Source organism: Gopherus evgoodei, chromosome 3 (genome assembly GCF_007399415.2).
Source record: "Gopherus evgoodei ecotype Sinaloan lineage chromosome 3, rGopEvg1_v1.p, whole genome shotgun sequence".
Taxonomy (NCBI): Eukaryota; Metazoa; Chordata; order Testudines; family Testudinidae; genus Gopherus; species Gopherus evgoodei.
Window position 1 is genome coordinate 4,373,146 of NC_044324.1, and position 19,825 is coordinate 4,392,970.

Consider the following 19,825-nt stretch of genomic DNA (forward strand, 5'->3'; position numbering starts at 1 on the left):
TTTGAGGCCTCCCCGTGGTTAGAGAAGTCAGTGCCATGGTCTCTGGCTCTTTTCTTGGTGTCACTTGTAAGCATTGAATTAGAGTCGAAGGCAGAGAGCGAACTTGCCCGCTGCTTGCAATGGCTGCCCATTCCCGGCGAACGTGCATCGCGGAACGAACAACGCTGCAGCCTCGCTTCAAAGACTGAACTCCGCTTGCATGCGCCGCAAAAGGCAGCAGCTCCATTGGGTGTCTCCTGCTCTAGCAGTGTACACAGGGCCGGGCTTGAGTCCAGGCAGAGTCAGGATACCAGAGGATCAGAGTCTGAGACGAGTCAGAGGGCAGCCGGAGAGTCTGGTGGCAGGAGCAGACCGGGTACTAGGAGATCAGAGGCCATAATGTCATAACGAGCCCCACCGAAATCCACCATCACTAGTGCTCTTCAAACCACGCCCCGACTGCAAAGCTCCCGTAACGAGAACCAGGGTGGGTGAGAGGGCCACCAGGTGGCGCTTTAAGGTTCCAGATTTGCAAAGGTGCGCAGTCCCCAGCAGCTCCCATAAGGTGGGAGAGGTGGTGATGGGGGAAATACGCCATTGTTCCCCCTGGGGAAAGGGATCCTCCATCCCTTTGGGAGGGAGCCATTGGGTGCCAAATGCTGCTGCCAAGCCGGCTGCTTCCGTTCAGTGCCTAGCCGGGAGCTGAGTAATACTGAAAACCCAGGTCCGATTTCCAAGCTGCTGTGTTGGCACTTCCTACCTCTCTGCGGTGCACTCTAATGACGGCCTGCACCTTTCCCCGGCCAGGGTTGTGCAACTGACAAAATTCCCCCCATGGGGGAAAGGGCTGAGGGGGGCTTTCCCGGAACGTGGATTTCTGGGAAGGGAGAGGCACCCATTCAGCATTTCCTGCACCACAGTCGAGAGCGTGGTGTTCCCCTGTGTTCACCAGCATCCAACTGACTCATGGACTGCCTGTAAGCATGGCGGGCAGACAGCCTTCCTCCCATTCACTGGGACCGGCTCTGCATCATGGATGGGGTCGGCACATAAACACGCAGCATCCCGGAGCTGTACAGAACGCAAATGCTGCAAAGAAACTGGCTGCTCTGGAGACCCTCATTGCTTGCTGAAAAGGGAGGTGAAATGCAAGCTCAGCCCAGAGCTGGATCTAGACCCCTGGAGTCCTGACTCCCAGATCCTTGCTAAAGTCAGGGCCCCTTGCCCCTTATGGCTGTGAATAAAACCTTCCGAACATAGAAGTCTGCAGACAGCCTGAGATGGCAGCCCAGAGAGAGGTGTAAAGGGTGGTTGTTCACCTCAATGGGTATTTACTCTGAAACCTAACAATGGCAGTAATTTTAGCAGAAACATCCAGCTCACATGATTGACCCAGAGTGCCCCCCCATGCTGAAAACTCCAACTCTGGATCCCTTACAATAGGACCAGATGCACGTTGAAACCCAGCCGCCCTCTCTAACCATTAGACCCCATGTGACAAAGTGGAACTGTTCTTAATGTTTCCTCTGAATACTGTGTGGGTGCCTCAGTTTCGGGCTGACACTCTGTCTCCTGGCAACTAATGGCTCAGGCCCTTCCCCCCCTGCAAGGGGATGCTAAAGATGTGGGAGAACAAAGAGGTCAGATGACCTCCTGACCCAGGAAAGAGACAAAGGCCAGAAAGGAGGGGCTGGAGGGGGTTTCAGTTCGGTGCTGGCTGGGGATGAGGAGTGACTGCAGATGGGGTTGTCTGGCTCACTGGGCCTGTCTGAGGGATCTTGTTCTCTGTATCTAAAAGCTCTGTTTCAGACCATGTTCCTGTCATCTCTGTTTTACTGGCTGGCTAAGAGTAACATCTGGCTGCGGAGTCAGGGTGCAGGACCCTCTAGCTTCCCCAGGCCCCCGCCTGGGCAGACTCGCTGTGGGAAGCACATGGAGGGGCAGATGCTGAATGCTCCAAGGTCAGACCCAGGAAGGTGAAGCCATGTGAGCTGCTTGCCCTGGAGACAGTCTCCTCCAAGGGAGAGGAGGCTCCCCAAAGTCCTGACTGGCTTTGTGGGGAGCAGTTCCTAAGCAGTGCCCGGGGACTCTGACACCCCACTTCTGGCTTGAGAATTATAATGCAGGGGTCACTGTGGATAAACAACTCAGCATGAGCGCCTAGTGCGATGCTGTGGCAGAAAGGGCTAAACGGGAGTACAGAGCAGGAAGTGGGAGGTAATTCTGCTCAGTCTATGGGACTGGTGAGACCAGTCCTGGAATCCTGCATCCGGGTCTGGAGTCCCCATTTTAAAAAGGATGTTGGGTAGTTGTCACGGGTGCAGAAGAGAGCCAAAAAACCGATTGGCAAGCCAGAGAAAATGCCAGACAGCGAGAGACTCAAGGAACTTGTCCAAAAGGAGATTGCGAGGGGACTGGATTACAGCACCTAAGTACCTTCGTGGGAAGAAAACCCCGGGTCCCGCAGGGCTCTTTGCCCTAGCAGAGAAAGGCAGGATGTGAACCAACGGCTGGAACTGAAGCCAGACAAAAACCAGTTAGAAATAAGGCCCCAACTTTTAACAGTGAGGGCGATTAAGCACTGGAACAAACCAACAAGGAAAACGGGGGAGTTGTGATCGCATGTTGCCTTCAGCTCAAGGCTGGAGGCTTGGCAGGAAGAGAGATGTTCAGCCAGACGAAAATTACTGAGCCCAATGCAGGCATAACTGGGTGAAATGTAGTGGCCTGCGGTACACGGGATGTCAGCTGCCAGGATCGAATGGTCCCTTCTGGCTTTAAACTATGAATCTAGGAATTAGCAAGGCCCTGCAATTCTATAGTGATGGTCACCCTGGAAATAAGTGAGCTAGAGAGATGGGGCGTGTGGGCCTGGTTAGATAGGTAGAAGGGATGCATAGCACAGATAGATGAGATGAGATGGACCTGAGTGGATGAGATATATGTATATGGCTAGGGATGTACAATGTTTGTGCACATCGGCAGATGCATATACGCATGTGTGTTTGTGCGCGTGTGCATTGATGGGTCTGTATGTGTGTTCAGAGTGGATGCACAGTTACATTAGGGTGCCTGTGTACATGCAGGGGGTGTTTATGGATCGCTTGCTAGCTAGGTGTGTGTGGATGAATGTGTGTGCATGGAATGTGTGTACATGGATGACTGTATGTGTTTGTGTGTGGATGCCTGATGCCTGTGTGCAAGGACAGGTGGGTGAGGGCATGTGTGCGTGTGGAATGCATGCCTGCAGGGTGCATGGAAGGCGTGTTTGTGTGGGTGCATGCTGTGTGCATGTGTGGTGGGCATGTTTGTGTGGATGGATGTTCACATAGGTATGTGCATGGACGGCTTGTTTGTCTAGATGGACGGGTGTTGGCATGCATGCATGGGTGGGTGCGTGCACCTGTGTGCATGGCGAGGCGTGTGCATGGATGGGTTTGAGTGTGCGGCTGGCATGTTTGGATGGATGTCTACATGCATGTGGGGTGGATGGGTGCATGCACAAGGTGTGCATGGAGGGGTGTGTGTGCAGGGATAGGCGTGTTCGGCTGGGTGTGCCCCTGCGTAGCCATATCTGGGTGCTGCTGAGATGAATGAAATAATTACACGTTGCGGAGAGCCAATGTTCCAAACACTGGCAACGAAGCAGCCTGACGAGCTGCTCCACCCGCTGTGGGAGTTCCCTGCTCCGCCTGGGAACCTGCGGGGTGTTTCACAGGCCCCAGTCCTGCTGCCGTTGGGCCCTCGCCGAGCGACACCCTGTGCATGTTGTCAGAATCAGGTAGGGCGGCAGAGGCTGAGCGCGGCTGGTTTGGGTGACACGTGACTCAGGAAGTGCAGCGGAGACAGAGCTAGACAGAGCCACAGACCGAGCCGGATGGGCCGGGGCCCCTTTCATTTTTAAGGAGGATCTGGGGAGTTTTGGTCTCGGGGGGCCCTGGGGGCTGAGCCATGGGCAGAAGATCCAAACGTAGCCCTGCCAGGAATTAGCAGACGGGGCGAGGGGCCTGGGACCATGAACGTGCAGAAGCAGTTGATGTCTGCAGCCATCCGCATGGAGGCAAAGAGGCACGAGGGGGTCAAACTGCATCTGAACAAAGTTTTCCGCCTAGTGGAACAGGTGAACGACCAGCAACTGAAGAACAGCATCAAGGCCTCGCTGAGCATCGTCCGAGGTAAGCGGCAGATGTGTGGCTGGGCTGGCTCCTCTGACCCACATTGGGGCTGGCGTGCGGGGTGACCACAGGAGACTCTGCTTTCCCGGGGCAAAGGCATGCGGCGGCTGGATCGCTGAGTCTGGGGAGGCATTGGTGGGAAGCCATCCAAATGGCTCATCCCGGCCAGGCGCCGAAATGCACAACAGCAGGCCGCTTGCAGAGAGCTGGGGCCCCGGGGATGGAGCGCAAAGCACCCTGTTGCTCTTCCCCGGATGTCCCTCATCAGTGTCATGCAGCTGCAGGGCTCCTGTGCTCTCAGGGCAAGTCCCTGCAGCTCTCTTTAGGAGGTGGCATCTCGGCTTGGGTGGCAGGGGACGGGGAGGGTCTGGGCAGGCGAGGGCTATGCAGGGGGCATTCGGAGCAAGCCCAGACAGTGGCTGGCGGCGGGGAACTGGCCCCCTGGATGAGTGTTAGGCTGGCGCTGGAGGAGACAGTAAGCAATTTGCTCCGTGCAGCGTCAGATTCATGCTGTTGGGACCAGGCTGGCGCTAGCAGGGGCACACTGGGTTTCCCTCCTCCCTTTCGTGGCTCTGGCTGCTGTGTAAAGAGAGAGGGGACCCCGCAAACGGCTGGGGAGGGGGAAGGGAAGGGAGAGAGTCCCATGGTGGCGTAGAGATTTGTCGGTTAGGCTGCTTTCCTGTGGGTTTCTGGAGCCTCCTGCGATCGGTGGGGGAGGGCAGCTGGGGTAGGCGTCCCTCACGCAGGCCTCCTCGGCTCCAAACAACCTGCCCCCGGCTAGTGTCCCAGGCACGCAGGGTGGGCTCTAGATGCAGATGCCGGAGGGCTGGCCAGGGCAGGGCTCCCTAGTTGGCTGAAGGGGACGCTGCCACCCTGCCCACCCCGGCAGCAGCCATCAAATCCCAGCCCCATCTGGGCTTATTGAGCGTCTGAACATAGCACAAGAAACTCTCAGGGCCTCAGGCCTGGCCTCACCCAGCACAACACATCCCAGTCTCCCTGCAGCCAGGTGGGCTCTGCCTGCTCCCCCTCTCCAGCCCAGAGGCCCCCTGCTTCCCAGCTGGGCATCTGATAGCACGGCCCCAACCCCTGCCTCTGTCCATTGACTTTTCTGTCCAGGGAAGCAGGGTCGCCTGGGCCTCCTCTCCCCTCTTCTGTCCTCTGGCTGGAACCGGCTGGTCAGGTCACTGGGGTCCTCTCCCCGCAGCCCATTGTCCTCCCACTGGCTGGAACCGGCTGAGACTCCTGAGCTGGGCCTCCAGGTCACCAGTCACTGGGGTATCCATCCTCCAGGCCATCGGCCAGGGTCACAAGTTCCATTGCTGGTCCTCTGGAGCAACAAACTCCCTCTCCCCTCACCTGGTTAAACCAGTAACACCCAGGGAAACTGAGTCCCACCCCCTCTGCATGCAAACCATTGGAAAAACATGGAAAAAGCAAGACCCTCCCCACACACTCTCACTTCGTCACATCTCTCCCCCCTTCGAGTCTGAACTGAGCAGGGTCACTTAGCTAGTGACCTGGGGAAGTTCAGGGTCCCTGCCCCGTGATAAAGCATCAGCTGTAACATTGGCACTCTCCCTCACATGGACCACCTCCAGGTCACACTCCTGGAGAAGCAGGCTCCATCTCAGCAGCTTGGCATTAGCCCCTTTCATTTGGTGCAGCCAGGTCAGGGGTGAATGGTCAGTGTACACGGTGAAACACCACCCACAGTTGGCCGCAGTTTCGTAAGGGCCCTCGCCATGGCTGGCATTCCTTCTCTATGGCCGGTGCAGCAGGGGACGCCAGCCAGCCGGGGGACATCCCGCTCCCTGTGCCCCAGAGCCGCCAAGCAAAAGGCGCATCCTTTCCCGATGCCCAGGGAGAGCACGCGCCATCATCTGACCCTCAGCAGCTTGCCAGCTTTCTCCCAAGCAGGCGCCGCAGCAGCTGGCTGCCACGCTCAGCTACTTCCCAGGGCTCCCAGTCGCCAGCTCTGTCCCATGCTTGGCCATCCAGAGATGTTCCTTTCACATTGGAAACAGCTGGTCCTGACAGCTGGAAAGTTCCCTCCGCTCCGGCCTCTGCAGTGAGCTACTTCCTGCAGGGAGTGGCTCCTCCTCTTTGCACACGCGTGTGTGCACACATGCTTGTGTGCAGTCACACCTGCACTCGCTCACACCCACGTGCAGGCACGCGCTCCAACGTGTGTGCAGCCCTCTGTATGTTAACGCAGACAAGCACACAACACTGGACACACGCCGGTGTTCGACCACACCTGCGTTCTCACACACACACACACACACACACACACACACACACACACACACAGAGCTGCACCCTCGGATTAAACACCCACACGCATCCACACACGTCACACACATTTGCCTGTAGCCACCCACCTCTTAACCGGCCCACATCCGTGCACGCGCACATGTATGCACGCAGGCTTGCACACGTGTGTACATGCGCACACACACCAGTCGTGCCAGGGGCTGGCCACCCTGGGGATTTAAAAGCCCAGCCTCCACATGGCTGGCTGCCCTCCCGCCCCACTCGCCAGCTCCTTGCTTGGCAGCATTAGTGCCGCCCCATTAAGCCATTAGCCGGCGATGATAGCCGCGCGCTCCGAGCAGCAGGGAGGTTTCTGTGGTAACAGGCCCCTGTGCGCCTTCCGGCTGGAGTTTGCCTCTGAGTTTCCTGGGGCGCCTGCTCCCCCTTGTATGGAACTGGGGGGGGGGGAGCTGAGGCTGTAGCAGTGGGGGCTGCACCATGCTGGGGGGAGAGCCTGGGCTGATGCTGTAGTAGAGGGGGTGCACTGTGCTGAGGGGGGCTGCACCGTGCCGGTGGGGGGGCTGGGCTAATGCTGTAGTAGAGGGGGTGCACTGTGCTGAGGGGGGCTGCACCGTGCCGGTGGGGGGGCTGGGCTAATGCTGTAGTAGAGGGGGTGCACTGTGCTGAGGGGGGCTGCACCGTGCCGGTGGGGGGGCTGGGCTGATGCTGTAACAGAGGGGGTGCACCATGCTGAGGGGGGAGGGGAGTTGCACTGTGTGTGTGTGTGTTTCACTGTGCTGGGGGGTGGAGTTGCACTGTGCGGGGTGGGGAGGGGATTTGCACTGTGTGTGTGTCCGGGGGGAGCTGCTCTGTGAGGGGTGGGGAGGGGAGCTGCGGGAGCTGCACCGTGCGGGGGGATTGGGGGTGGCTGGGCTGATTCTCTAGCAGAGGGGGGGTGCACCATGCTGGGGGGGAGGAGAGCTGCACTGTGCTGGGGAGTGGGGGCTGATTCTGTAGCGGGGGGGTGCGCCATGCTGGGGGGGAGGAGAGCTGTACCATGCTGGGGGGGGGGCTGATTCTGTAGTGGGGGGGGTGCGCCGTAATGGGGGGAAGGGGAGTTGCACTGGGCTTGGGGGGAGCCGGGCTGATGCTGATCCCATGGTCACATTCCAGCTGGGCGGGATGGTGCCTGGGCCGGGGGCAGGTGCCAGGGACAACAGATCTGAGAACGACGGTGCCCAGTGCTCGCCTTGGCTGTTGGGGCCTGGGGGCACCATCGCTCCCGGCCTTGTGCGGAGGGACAGCCCGGGGTCCCAGGCAGCAGCCGCCCAGGGCTCAGCACCGGATGGCCCCCTGCCAGGCCCTTCCGGCCCCGCCACTGACATTTAGCGCTGCGGTTTTCCTGTGCAACGGGACACCTGACTCTTGCGGTTGGTGGCACCGCCTCGTTCTCCGCCGCTGCCGCCTGCTGGGGATCCTGGACGGGGCTGCCTCTCGCCGGTGCCGGAGCCCGGTTCGGTGCTCGTGCCCAGCTCTTTGGGTGGCTCCTGTTCGCCTGGCTCTGACGCAGAGATGGATCCCGGGTGCTGGAGCTGTTGCCATGGCGAAAAAGGAGACGTGGGCGCCGGTGCTGCTTGGCACATGCAGCGCGGTGCCTTTATAGGGACCATGGGGAGGGGGTGTTTGTGAAGGGCTGGGACCCACCCCTGTGGCCAACCAGTTGCTTCAGGGGCATCTATATTCAAGGGGCTGGCTGGGGTCAGGGGAGGGGGGCTCTGGGATGAGCAGGGCCAGGCCGGGGGCCAGTGAAGTACTGGTTTTGGGGAGAGCACAGGACTGGCTCTGGGGTGAGGGGGGCAGTGGAGCAATGTAGGGGCTGGTCCCCATCGGCGGCTGCTGCTCCAGCGGGGTTATGGGCCGGGGGGCTGGGGGATCGGGCCTGGCGGGGGTCGGGGGGAGATGAAGTCCAAGATTCCCCCCGACCCAGGGCAGGGGCCCTGTCGCTGAAACCTTGCAATGCCCCTTGCCACTGGCATCTCGAAGGCGCCGCCCCCGGCTGTCTGCCCGGCTGGTGGCTGACAGGCAGGCTGGCATTTCCACCCGAGCCAAGAACTCACCGGGCTGCTCTCGCCAGGTGGCATCTGGGGCCCGGGTGTGGTGCCAGCCAAGCCCCCGTGGAGCTGCCGTGACATCGGCTTTGCCCGTCCTGTGCTGGCACTTCTTGTGTCTCCCCCTGCCCTCCCCGCTGCTGGCCCCGGGCACTCGCTGGCCCCGGGCACTCGCTGGCCCCGTCGACCTGGCCTCTCCCACCCTTTTCCTTTCAACAATGGCTGCCCGATCCCACGAAGCAACCCGCCGTGCTGTTGTTATGCCAACGGGGAGGAAGTCCAGTTGCCACGGTGCAGCTGGGCACCTCTGGAAAGGCAGGTGCCTGTGCCTTGGGCACAGGGAATCAAGCCGGAGAGTGCTGGAGACGGAGAATGCTTCTGTCTCGGTGCTGCCCTGGTTTCCACCCCCTGCCCTCGGGCACTGGAAGCGCTGCTGACTCAGGCCAGCTGTGGGCAGCTGGTGAATTCCAGCAGCCGGGCGCCACCCCAGCAGGTAACTAAGGGAGAGAGACAACACGGCTTGTTTGGCTTTCCTCCGCCCAGCCTGCCAGGTCCGGGAGGTTTCCCAGGCATCACAGCAGGGAAATGCCATGCACTCAGCCATCGGCTTTCTCTGCTGAGCCAGCAGCTCCGGCCCCGCCATCTCGCCACCCCGATCCTGGGTGAGGGAGAGGCAGAGTGGGGAGAGATTAGACGCTCAAGCCATCTACCCCCCTGGGACGTGCCACTCGCCGCCCTGGCTGGGCAGGGAGGCCCGTAATGGGGACACAGTCCAGATGCCCACGGTTTGCGGGCAGGGGCTGCGGAGGGAAGCGTGTGCCCAAGGCTGCGCCCTAGAGGTGATGCAGGAGGGGCACCGGAGAGGAACTGGCTGTGCCCACTGGCCGCAGTTGGGGATCCAAGTGCAAGCGAGCAGCAGGCTTGTCTGGGGGCATCTTCCTGTCGCAGTCACGTGTGCTGGGTTGGCCAGATGGAGCGGCAGTGCCGGCTGCCTGGCAGCGTCCCGGGCCCCACTGTGTGGGCTGCCTCGATTCATCTTCTGCTTCCCTGAAACGTGCCAAACGGGAAAGCAAGGCCCCCACGCCAGCCAGCAGTGAGAGAAACCTGCAGCAAGGGCTGTTAGCCAAGCTGGTCAGGGATGCAACCCTGGGAGGCCCCAGCCTCTGATGGCCAGGAGCTGGGACTGGACGACGGGATGGATCGCTCCGTTCGTTCCCTCCGAAGCACCCGGCATCAGTCACCACCGTCAGCTGGCAGATACGGGGCTCACCCTGGATGGCCGTTCTCATGCTGGTTCCAGAGAGCAGCCTGGGGTGTGTGTGTGTGTGTGTGTGTGTGTGTGTGTGTGTGTGTGTGTGTGTGTGTGTGTGTGTCAGGACCAGCAGGTGACCCCTCAATGATCCATCCTGTCTCTTTGGCATTCGCTGTCGGGACCATCGATGGAGGAGATCCTGCTGTGTATTACCCTGGGGCCTAGTGAGAGCAGACACAGCCCCTGCCTCAAGGAGAGTGTAGCCGACACAGACGAGGAGTAGGAGGGGTGGTGACTTGACCAAGGGCACCCAGGGAGTCAGTGGTAGAGCGGAGATTAGACCCCCCCCCGGGCTCATGAGTGCTCTAGCCACTGGGCTGCGCTGCAGTGAGGCTGCTGGAAAATGGCTGGTGGGAGGGCTGACTCGATGCCAGACCCACCCAGCCCATCCGGGAGTGGATTGGGCCGGGCCGATCCCCTGTGCTGAGCTTTGTGGTAGTGAGACGTCTCTGAGGAGGGAAAGCAAATCTCGACGGTAGGCAGGACTGGCCTCTCAGACTGGCACCTCGGCGCTGCGGCAGCCTTCCCCAGAATTGGGGGGATGATGGTCCCCGGGCCCAGTCCTGCTATATGTAAGCCGGGGAATGGTCCCGCTATTGTGGGGAACTTTCCTGGCTTATACAGGACCCTGGTGGAATGGGCTAGTGAGAGGATGTAAGCTTCCAGTCCCTTTACCCAGAAGCCTGCCTGACCTTAAGGGCTCCCCTTCCACTCTCCAGTGTGGCAGAGTCCTCGTAACCCCAACAAGGCTGGGCACAGGATTCCCGGGGGGCTCGACCCTTGTCGTGGTCACTCAGGGCAGGGGCTAGGGTGTCCCCACTCCGGGGGCTCTCTCTGCACTGGACACTTCCCTGACCCACTGATCATCACACACAGTTCAAAGCAAATACAATTTATTAAACAGCAAGCAATTAAAAAAAATAAGGAAAAAATGGGAAAGGTGAAAGGAAAAACCCGTCACCCAGCTCTGTGGCACGGGGACATCACAAGCAGCATCTCTGGGATGTCAGGGAAGTTCACTCTGTTAACTCACAAGTCCCAAGGGCCTGCCCAGGCCCTGCTGCGGGCCAGATACCTGCTCTGGCGGAGGCCACACGCCCTCTGGCTGTAGGTGGCAGGACCCTTCTTCCCAGCATCACCTCCGCCCCATCAGGGTTACAATCCCCCTCCAAGTCTGGCCTGCGAGGCCTCTTGGCTGGGGGCGTCTCCCTGCACTGGGCCCGCTGCCCAGGGTCCCCCCTTGCTCCCCCCAGCTGCTCACTGCACCCAGCTCCGGATGGTTCCAACCCCAGCTCCAGCTCCACTCTGCCTCAGCACGGCTGCTGCTCTGTCTCCAGCTCCCTGGGCTGCTTCTCTGGCCCCTCTGGCTCTGGTTGCTGCAGCTCTGCTCCGAGCACGGGTCTGCTCCCGGGGCTCCTTCTGTGACTCTGCTCCCAGCTCTGACCTGCTCCCTGGGCTGCTTTTCTGGCCCCTCTGGCTGGCCCAGCTCTTCTCCCCAGCTCAGCTTGGGCCCCTCTTTTCTCCTTAGCTCTGCCCTCTGCTGACTGACACAGGCAATTCCAGCTCTGCAGGAGCCCCCCCCCCCCCAGCCTTTTGACTCCCTGATTAGCCTGGCCCCTGTCAATCAGGCTGACCTGGAGCATTAGCCTCTCCCCATTGCCCCTGGGGACTGTCAGTCTCAGGATCCTGATTTCCCATTGGCCCTTCCCCTTTTGGGACTGGGGCCTAGCCAACCGCCCCCCCCCCAGTGAGAGTTAGTAAGGGGACCAGAGTCCCCTTACATATAGATGGGCCCTAGCCCCCTGCCTGGACCCTAAACGTAACCACCCCCCAGCCCGAGCCAGAGGCAGCCAGTGGCAGGCAGAGGTCCGAGCTCCAGACCGATCCACCCCCCAGACTCAGCTTCTGCCTCCATCCTGCCGACCGCGGCTTCCGAAAGCCTGGCATGCGCCGGGTGACACAACGGCGACAACGGCTGCGATGTCCCGAGCAGAGGGGCATCTGACATCCTGTGGGGAAGTCGGCTCTTTGTGACATGTTCTGCCACCCACCCCATGCGCCGTGTCCCAGATCTCCGGCCCATGCCATGGCCCCTGGCGGAGACGGGATGGGGAAACCCAGCTGGGCTGAACTCTCAGGAGGGGCCGCAAGGCTGCAGCCAAAAGATCCTGCCGTGCCGCTGTGTGCATTGACCCCGGGCTCGGGGCGGGCTCTCAGCCTGTGCTGCCTGCGGTTTTGGGAAGGCTGCGCAGGGCTCTCAGGAACCAACCCCCCGGAGGGGAGCCGAAGGCCAGGCTCAGGGAGCCTGTTTCCCACAGTGGGCACTGTCAGGTCCCAGGCTCTCTCCAAGTGCCAGGGTGGCTGCCTGCTCTGCCTGGCCCAGGCCTGCCCCTCTCTGCTGAGCCGGGCCCTGAGCCACAGGCCAGGGGTTGAAACTGCCTCGACCCAGCCGAAGGGACGGGCACCCCGGGTTCCCTCGAGCTTGGCCGTGGGCTGGAGCGGGCAGAGGGCGCTTCTTGCCTCTGACATTGGTGCTCCGGCAGATACCCAGTGCCATGGGGAGGGCGTCGCCATGGGCAGCCCAGCCCCAGGATGCCCGGGTCACAGTCCCGGCTGCACGGGGGCATGCTAGAGACGGGGTGAACTCACCCCCTCACCCCCACCCCCAGCGCAGGCTCCAGTTTGGGGGAACGAGCTGGGATTCAGCAGCAGCACACGCTGTGGGTGGGTCGCCATGGCAATGCGAGCAGCTCTGTCACGAGTGTGGGGGGGCTGCTCCTGGCTCCCCAGAGTCTCCTGGAGGGTGGGGGCACCCTGTGCTTTACCACACATGGCCGGGCTGCTGCTGTGAGCTGGGGCACTGCTCCCGCCCACCCGTCCCCCAAGGGCAGAGCCTGGGCTGTAGCACCCTGGCACTGTGGGGCCACGCCGGGCAGCGTTGGGGAGGGGGGCATACCCCAGTTTGCACAGGGAGTGGACACATGCTTCCTGCATTTCAGCTGGGCAGGGCAGGGGTGCAGGTTGGGCGCAGCCACTCCCCATCACGCCAGGACTCAGGGCAGTGGGGGTGTGTGGAATCAGGGTGGGGGGGTCATGCCCCACTCTTCCCCAGGCCTTGGAGGCAGCGGGACAGGCAAGGGGATGGGTTTTGAGGGATCTGGGGGCACCATGCCCCATTCTCCCCCAGCCCTTGGGGTGCAGCGAGGAGGAGGGACACCCCCTCCTCTCCGGGGACTGGGGCAGCAGGGAGCAGCTGGGCCCGGGAGGGTCCCCTCTGCTGCAAACACCCTGCCGGGAAGCCAATGTCTTGTCTCCACTTCCCCCAGGTAACTGGTCCTGCCTCCCCGAAAGCTGCCTACGGCTGAGCTTATTACAACCCTGCCGGGGCGGGCGGGGGGGACCCACTGGGGGAGCCGCAGCTCTGCTGCCTGGCTGGGTTAGCAGAGTACAAGGCATGGGGGTGTGGGGGCTGGCAGACCGAATGGGGGGCAGGTGGCTGAGGAGGGCTAGCGGTGGGGGAGCGGGTGAGGTGTTGAGGCTGGGGTGCTGAAGGAGGAAGTGGGGTGTTGGTGGGGCTAGTGGGGGTGGCAGTGGGACAGTGGATGAAGCTGCCCCCCCTTCACTCCCCACAACCCATTGGGATGAATGGAGAATCCCAGGTGATCTCATGCCAGTGTGTGCTGACCTTGTGCCCACCTGGTGCCACCCTGGGGCGGGCGCTGGGGTCCCATCGTCACAGCTGGGTGAATCCCATGAGAGCTGGCAATGCAGGCTGCTGGCTGAGATCAGTGCCTCTGGGCTTCCCCCCAGATGCCCCCTCCCCAGGATCCTGCCTGCTTCCTCAGCAGCTGGGAAGGGGCTTCGGGCCCAGCCCTGCCCAGGCAGCAGCTGAGGGTGACACGCTGACCCAGCTGCTGGCAGCTCCAGAGCCGCCCCATCAGCACCCGCACGTCAGTTCTGGAGCCTCCTCCGTGCTCGGCTCCAAGGTCAGGTTGAGTCACCATCGCCAGGCAGGCAGGGGCTGCGTCAGGGAGGGCTGGGAAGAGGCGGGCATGGGGGAAGGGGACCCACACAGGGCCCACTATCCCCCAACCCCTTCTCTGCATGCCCAGCACCCTTGGGTGCCTGGCACCCCTGGCTGGTAACTGGACGTTCTCTGCAACAGGCACAGCCCTGCGCAGTAGTAACGGCTTCTCACCAGCATTCGCGGCTCAGGCAGGAGGTGCCAGGAGGCTGCCTGTGCCAGGCTGGCGCCTCTCCCAGGGGGCCCCTTGCTGCTCCAGGTGCTAGGTGTGAGTGGCGGAGTCACAGTCCCAGTTGCTGGGAGGCGGCTCACACCGCAGCGGTCGCTGCGCGGACGCGTTGCAGGTGTGACCGGGGCTTTGTGCTTTAATTCAAAAAATGGGGTAATGTCTAGCGTGTAACAGGGAGAGCTGCTGCGGGAGCGGGAGGTGGGCAAGTTTGTTCCCCACGCTGGGCGGGGTGGAATAATGCTGCTGGCGGGCGTGTGAGCGGCTAGCCGTGCACCTCCGGGGGCTAGGCCTGCTCTGGAGTTTCACAGCGGCCTCAGCTCGCAGGGCCTGACGCCTTCCCCCTCCCCCCGGGCTGAACTCACAGGCAGCGTTTTGCAAAGGGGAAAAAAAACCCTCTTCTGCCCCCACAGCAAACAGCACTGTGTTCGAGGATCAGCTGCTCTCTGCAGGAAAGGAACCGCGCCTCGGGTGGAGGCAGCTCCCCACCACGCTGGCAAACCAGCCCTGGCCAGAGGGACCTGGAGCAGCTGGAGCAGCTGGCTCCAGGCCTTTCCTGGTGGCTCCCGGGGTGAACGAAATGAGGGAGATGCGCCAGTGTCACATGATGTGCTTCTGATCCACGTGGGTCTGTGAGAGCCCCCACAAGCCCCGAGCTGGCTGTAGCCTGGGCGTCTGCCAAGATGGCAGCCATGGCCCTGGGCAGCCAGCGGCCATATTGCCCAGCCTGCAGGACCAGGGGGGCTGGATTAGCGACACCCCCATGCTCCCCGGCTGGACCTTCAGCACGAGGGTGTCGCCAGGAGTCTCCCAGAATCAGGCCCTATCTCCCGGAGGCAACTAAAGCCAAACCGGGAGATTTGAGGTGGTTAAAAGTCTGGCAGCGCAGCAGGGCTAAGGCAGGCTCCCAGTCTGCCCTGGCCCCTCACCGCTCCCAGAAACGGCTGGCATGTCCCTGCGGCCCCGAGGGACTCCGCACGCTGCCTCTGCCCCAGCACTGACTCCGCAGCTCCCATTGGCCACAGTTCCTGGCCAATGGGAGCTGTGGGGGTGGCACTTGTGGGCGTGGGCTGTACGCGGAGCCCCCTGCCTCCCGCCAGGGGCCACGGGGACATGCTGGTTACTTCTGGGAGCACTGCCGACCGGGAGCCTCCAGGCCAGATCCTGCATCCCGCACACCTCCCTGCACCGAAATGCCATCCCAGAGCTCACACCCCTCACCCACCCCAATCTCCTGCCCCAACCCTGAGCCCCCTCCAATATCCAAACTCTCTCCCAGAGCCTGCACCCCTCACCCGCCAATCTCCTGCCCCAGCCCTGAGCCCCCTCCTGCACCCAAGCTCCCTCCCAGAGCCCGCACTCCTCACCCCCTCCCACATCCCAATCTCCTGCCCCAACCCTGAGCCCCTTCCAACATCCAAACTCCCTGCCAGAGCCCGCACCCCTCCCTCACCCCAATCTCCTGCCCCAACCCTGAGCCCCCTCCAATATCCAAACTCTCTCCCAGAGCCCGCACCTCTCACCCCCCAATCTCCTGCCCCAGCCCTGAGCCCCCTCCTGCACCCAAGCTCCCTCCCAGAGCTTGCACCCCTCACCCCAACTACCTGCCCCAGCCCTGTGAAAGTGAGTGAGGGTGGGGGAGAGCAAGTGACAGAGAGAGGGGAGATGGAGTGAGCAGGGGTGGGGCCTTGGAGAAGAGGTGGGGCTGGGGCGGGGCCTCAGGGAAGGGGGCGGGGCAAGGGTGTTTGGATTTGTGCAGTTGGACAGTTGTCAATCCTGCTTGGTACAGGGGCGAGTGCTCCCCCCACCGCAAGGCACAGGGGAGCCGGTTTCCCTCAATCGTGCCCCAAGGGCCTAAGGGGGGTTTCAGTGCTAACGTGGCAGAGAGGTACCATGCAGGGGGGCTGCGGCTGAGAATAACTCCCGCTTTGAGTGAGGAGCAGCTGTTTGCATCTGGAGCAATGGGGATAGCACAGCAATGCGGGTGGGGACATGGCGGGAGGGGGATCGAGATTTAGATTTGCCTTAAATAACTCGGGGGATTATTCAGCCCAAAAGGCCAGCAGAGAGCATCCCAGGGCGTCTGCTGGTGACATCATCACAGCGCTCCCCATGGCAACTGATTTTGAGGTCACAGATGGGGCTATATGACCTCAGGAGGGGGGGGAGGAAGGAGGGGCAGGTGGCATGGGGCTTTGGGCCACCTTGGCACTCTCTGTGTTTCAGTGGCAATTACAGCCACCCCGAGGCTGCTCTGCGTTACGCTCTGCTTCCCACGGGTTCCAGGAGGTGTGGGGCGCCCTCTGGGGAGGGCAGAAGGGGGCGCAGGGTCTCCCAGGCAAAGCTGCATGTGGAGAGGGCTGCGCAGGGCTAGAGCTCGAGGGTTGGCAACAGAGCTCGTGTCCTAGTGTCCCCTGCTTGATTCTGCCTGGGCCGCTGCCCTGGTCAGCTGTTTGCCCCTTAATACCCCCCCCACCGGGAAAGCAGGGGGCTGAGGCTCTGTGAGATGGCCCTGGCCTCATCTACCGACCCACCCAGCACAGAGCCCAGGAGGTCACACACCCAGCAAGTAAAATCCCTACCACTGGAGCAGGGTCTCTGGGGAGGGGGTGCACACTGCAGCCTTGCCTGGGGGGGGTAACCCCCTCTGATTGGCTGTTTTCCCCCTGCTCCCCCTCCTGGGGTGTAAGCAGCCAATCAGAGCTCCCCCGCCCCCACCAGGAGCCCTGTTGTCACAGGAGGGGAGGGGGAGCAGAAAGAGCCCAGCTGATCAGGGTGACTCCACCCCCTCTTCCCCCCTCCCCTCCTGTGAGCAATGGGGCAGCTCCTCTGTTTCTCCCCCCTCCCCTCCCCTGCAATAACCTGCTGGGAAGGGGGTGAGGGGACCTGGCTGCAGCCCCCCCACTCCCCCAGGCCTGGTTGAGTGGATGATGAATTCCTGGAGCTAAAGCAGGAGCAGAGATGAGACTGGGGGGCGGGGGGTCAATTGATGAGGTCAGGGGCCCAGGCAGATGTAGCATCACTTTCATTTCTATAGAAGCCGGGAGCCACCCCCCTCCATGCACTTTTTCTAGTCCACTTCCAGCATTGGCCCCGTGCCCTGAGCTCCTGCTGGCCTGTTGCCCTGCGCAGGGGTGGGGGGCACTGCACTCTGCATCTGCAGCTGATGCCAACTGTCCCGCCTTCGTCGGGCCAGGGTCCTTCTGCAGCCCATCGGGCCTGATGGAGAAATGCCATGCGGGGGCCTGGCAGGGCAAAGGAAGGAGGCTGGGGCAGGTGGAGGGGGCAGACGGAGCTCACCCTGTACCCTGCCAGGCCGGGTGCCAGGCGAGGGCCACGCTGCGGCCTGGAGAGAGCTGACAGAGGGGGTTTGGGCAGCAATGCCTCCGTTAAAGCAACGAACGCAAGATCTTCGGGATAGGGGGCGTCTCTTTGGCTTGCGTTTGTACAGCACCTAGCACCAAGCGGGCCGGCTCCACGACCGACACTACAGCCCAGCGGCAGGTGCCAATCGACGCCAGGATCCGCCCCCTCCCTGGGCAGAAAGCTGGGCCAAGCAAAAGCCAAGGTCTAGAGAGAGGGACGTTGCGTCCAGCATCTCAGGCCCTGGCTTTGTCTCCGTGGCAGGATGTGGAGAGTCAGGGGCAGTGTGGCTACCGGGACCGGTCCAAGTGCAGCCAACGGAGGCTGCGTGCCGGATCCAGCCTCACTACGCCGCCTGGTTTTGCCTTTGCCTGCTGCTCCCCCCTCTCTCCGCCACACCCACTCGCTCATTTCACTGCTCCCCCCGCCCTGAGATGTCTTTCTTGAGGGGCTTTTTAACCATTCCCCTGATCGCTGATTTCCCCCCACTTAGGTTAATTATGCCTGCTGTTTTTGCTGCATTTTCAGGGCTTCTGTTGCCATAACAACCAAATGCAGATTTTTTTATATTTTTTTAAATCTAGGAAATTTTGTTGTCAGCTTTTCTGACTCAGAGAGGCAGCCGGATTGGATTGGATCCTTTTATAGATCTATTCTTGTAGGCTCAGGGGGGTGGGGGAGGAAGCATCCAGAATCAAGCAGCAGCGGTGGGGATGTTAGTTTCTAGCTAAAACCGGGCTTTTCAATAAGAATCGGGGTCTGTATTCGGCGGCTTTCTCTCCAGCCCTCTATTCTCTCTCTCCTGATCCGGCGGAGTAATGGAGCCATTGATTATGCTCTCCGGCTGGGGCTAGGAACCGAGCTGGCAGTTGATCTGTGCTAACAGAGCCGGGATTTCTCTTTGCTGGCCCATTTGTCTCATCCACCTGTTAGGCCTTGGCTTTTGGATCCCCGCTTAATCCAGGGCACTTGGGGGCGACACACAGGGTGGGAAATGAAGCCCATAGGAACGCAGAGATCAATCCCTCTAGGCCAAGGCACAGCACTAGATGCATCAGAGGAAGAGGGTGACTGGCGCTTAGCATCTCTGTGCCTTGGTTCCCCCTTTGGTGAAATGGGAATAATGAATATCCCTACCTCACAGGAGGTGTTGTGAGGAGAAATATAGTAAAGACGGCACAGTGCTTTGCAATCCATTCTGGATCCGTGTCAGTGTCCAGGCCTTTTTTTGACATCATGTGGCAGGAAGTTCCACAGGCTCATTACCCTGCTTGCAAAAGTGTTTCCTTTTGTTGGCTTGCCACCTTTCAATTTCATCCAACGTCCCCTTGCCCTTGTGCCACAAGGCCAGGAGAATGGAAGCACCTGATCCCCCTTCTCTGGACCACTCAATATTTTATAGGTTTCTATCATGTTCCCGCTTATGCCTCTCCCAAGGGAAGCAACCCTGATCTTTTCAATCTCTCTCCACGGGAGAGTTTTTCCAGGCCCTGGACACTGCCCTATGCTTGGGACAACCCTAAATCTCTGACTGCTGGAAGCCAGGAGGGGAAGACGGGTGGGTTTCTCAGTAAATGCAACATAATGAAGATGGTGGCTCCTCTGGGAGCCTCCCGAATCTGTAAAAATACGAACAGTGGTACCAGTCTCTCATTTCCTTCCCAACCTGCAGGAGATAAGAGCAATGGGGGTGTGTGTGGGCGCTCGCTCTGCGTGAGGATCATACGGGAAGGAAGCGGGGGTTTTGTATTCAACTCTGATCGTGCCAAAGCCTGAGGTCCCTTATCTCTTGTGGCAGAGAGTTCCACAGGTCTGGGTCCTCAGACAGCTCTGGCTCTCCCTTGGGCTCTCCCCTCCCCCAACTGTTGGCTGAAAGTTTCAGCATCCAGATGAGATGGGAACATGGTGATGATTCAAAATAATAATTAACTTGTCGTCAGTAGCTCTCCAAGAGCTGTGCAAAGGAAGCCAGGATCCGTAGCACCATTTGGCAGCTGGGGAAACTGAGGCATAAAAATGACTTGCCCAAAGTCATCCAGCAGGCCAATGGCAGAGCCCAGATCTCTTCAGTCCTGGTCCGGAGCTCTGGCCACTAGGCCACACTTTCAGCTTTCACAGTCATGAGGGGCTCAGCTGGCCTTTAGGCTCAGTGGAGAGGTAGTGCAGAGATCCCGGCACTGGGGTGGCATGTTCCCAGCGAGCCACGTTCTGCCCCAGCTAGGACACCCTAGATACAATGAGATGCACTAGGCACACAGGGGAAGGGGTCACCATGTCCAATGGGGCTGGAGGGGGGGGGGCATCTTCCAGCCAGCCAGAGGTGGGAGTGGGTGCTTCTGCTTCTGCAGGACCCCAGGGCTGGAGAGGGAGTTGGCAGGTGGC

At 60.9% G+C, this 19,825-nt stretch overlaps 1 protein-coding gene across 2 annotated transcripts in view; it reads left to right on the forward strand.

Annotated features, from left to right (window-relative positions):
* The first annotated feature begins 3,837 nt into the window (after positions 1-3,837).
* Positions 3,838-19,825, forward strand: part of AGAP2 (ArfGAP with GTPase domain, ankyrin repeat and PH domain 2) — a 55,945-nt gene continuing 39,957 nt past the window's right edge. For both annotated transcript variants that reach the window (XM_030554597.1, XM_030554598.1), the window contains exon 1: positions 3,838-4,154. In XM_030554597.1, coding sequence (XP_030410457.1) covers positions 3,995-4,154 — 160 coding nt within the window. In that variant the 5' untranslated portion in view covers positions 3,838-3,994. The remainder of the gene's footprint in view (positions 4,155-19,825) is intronic.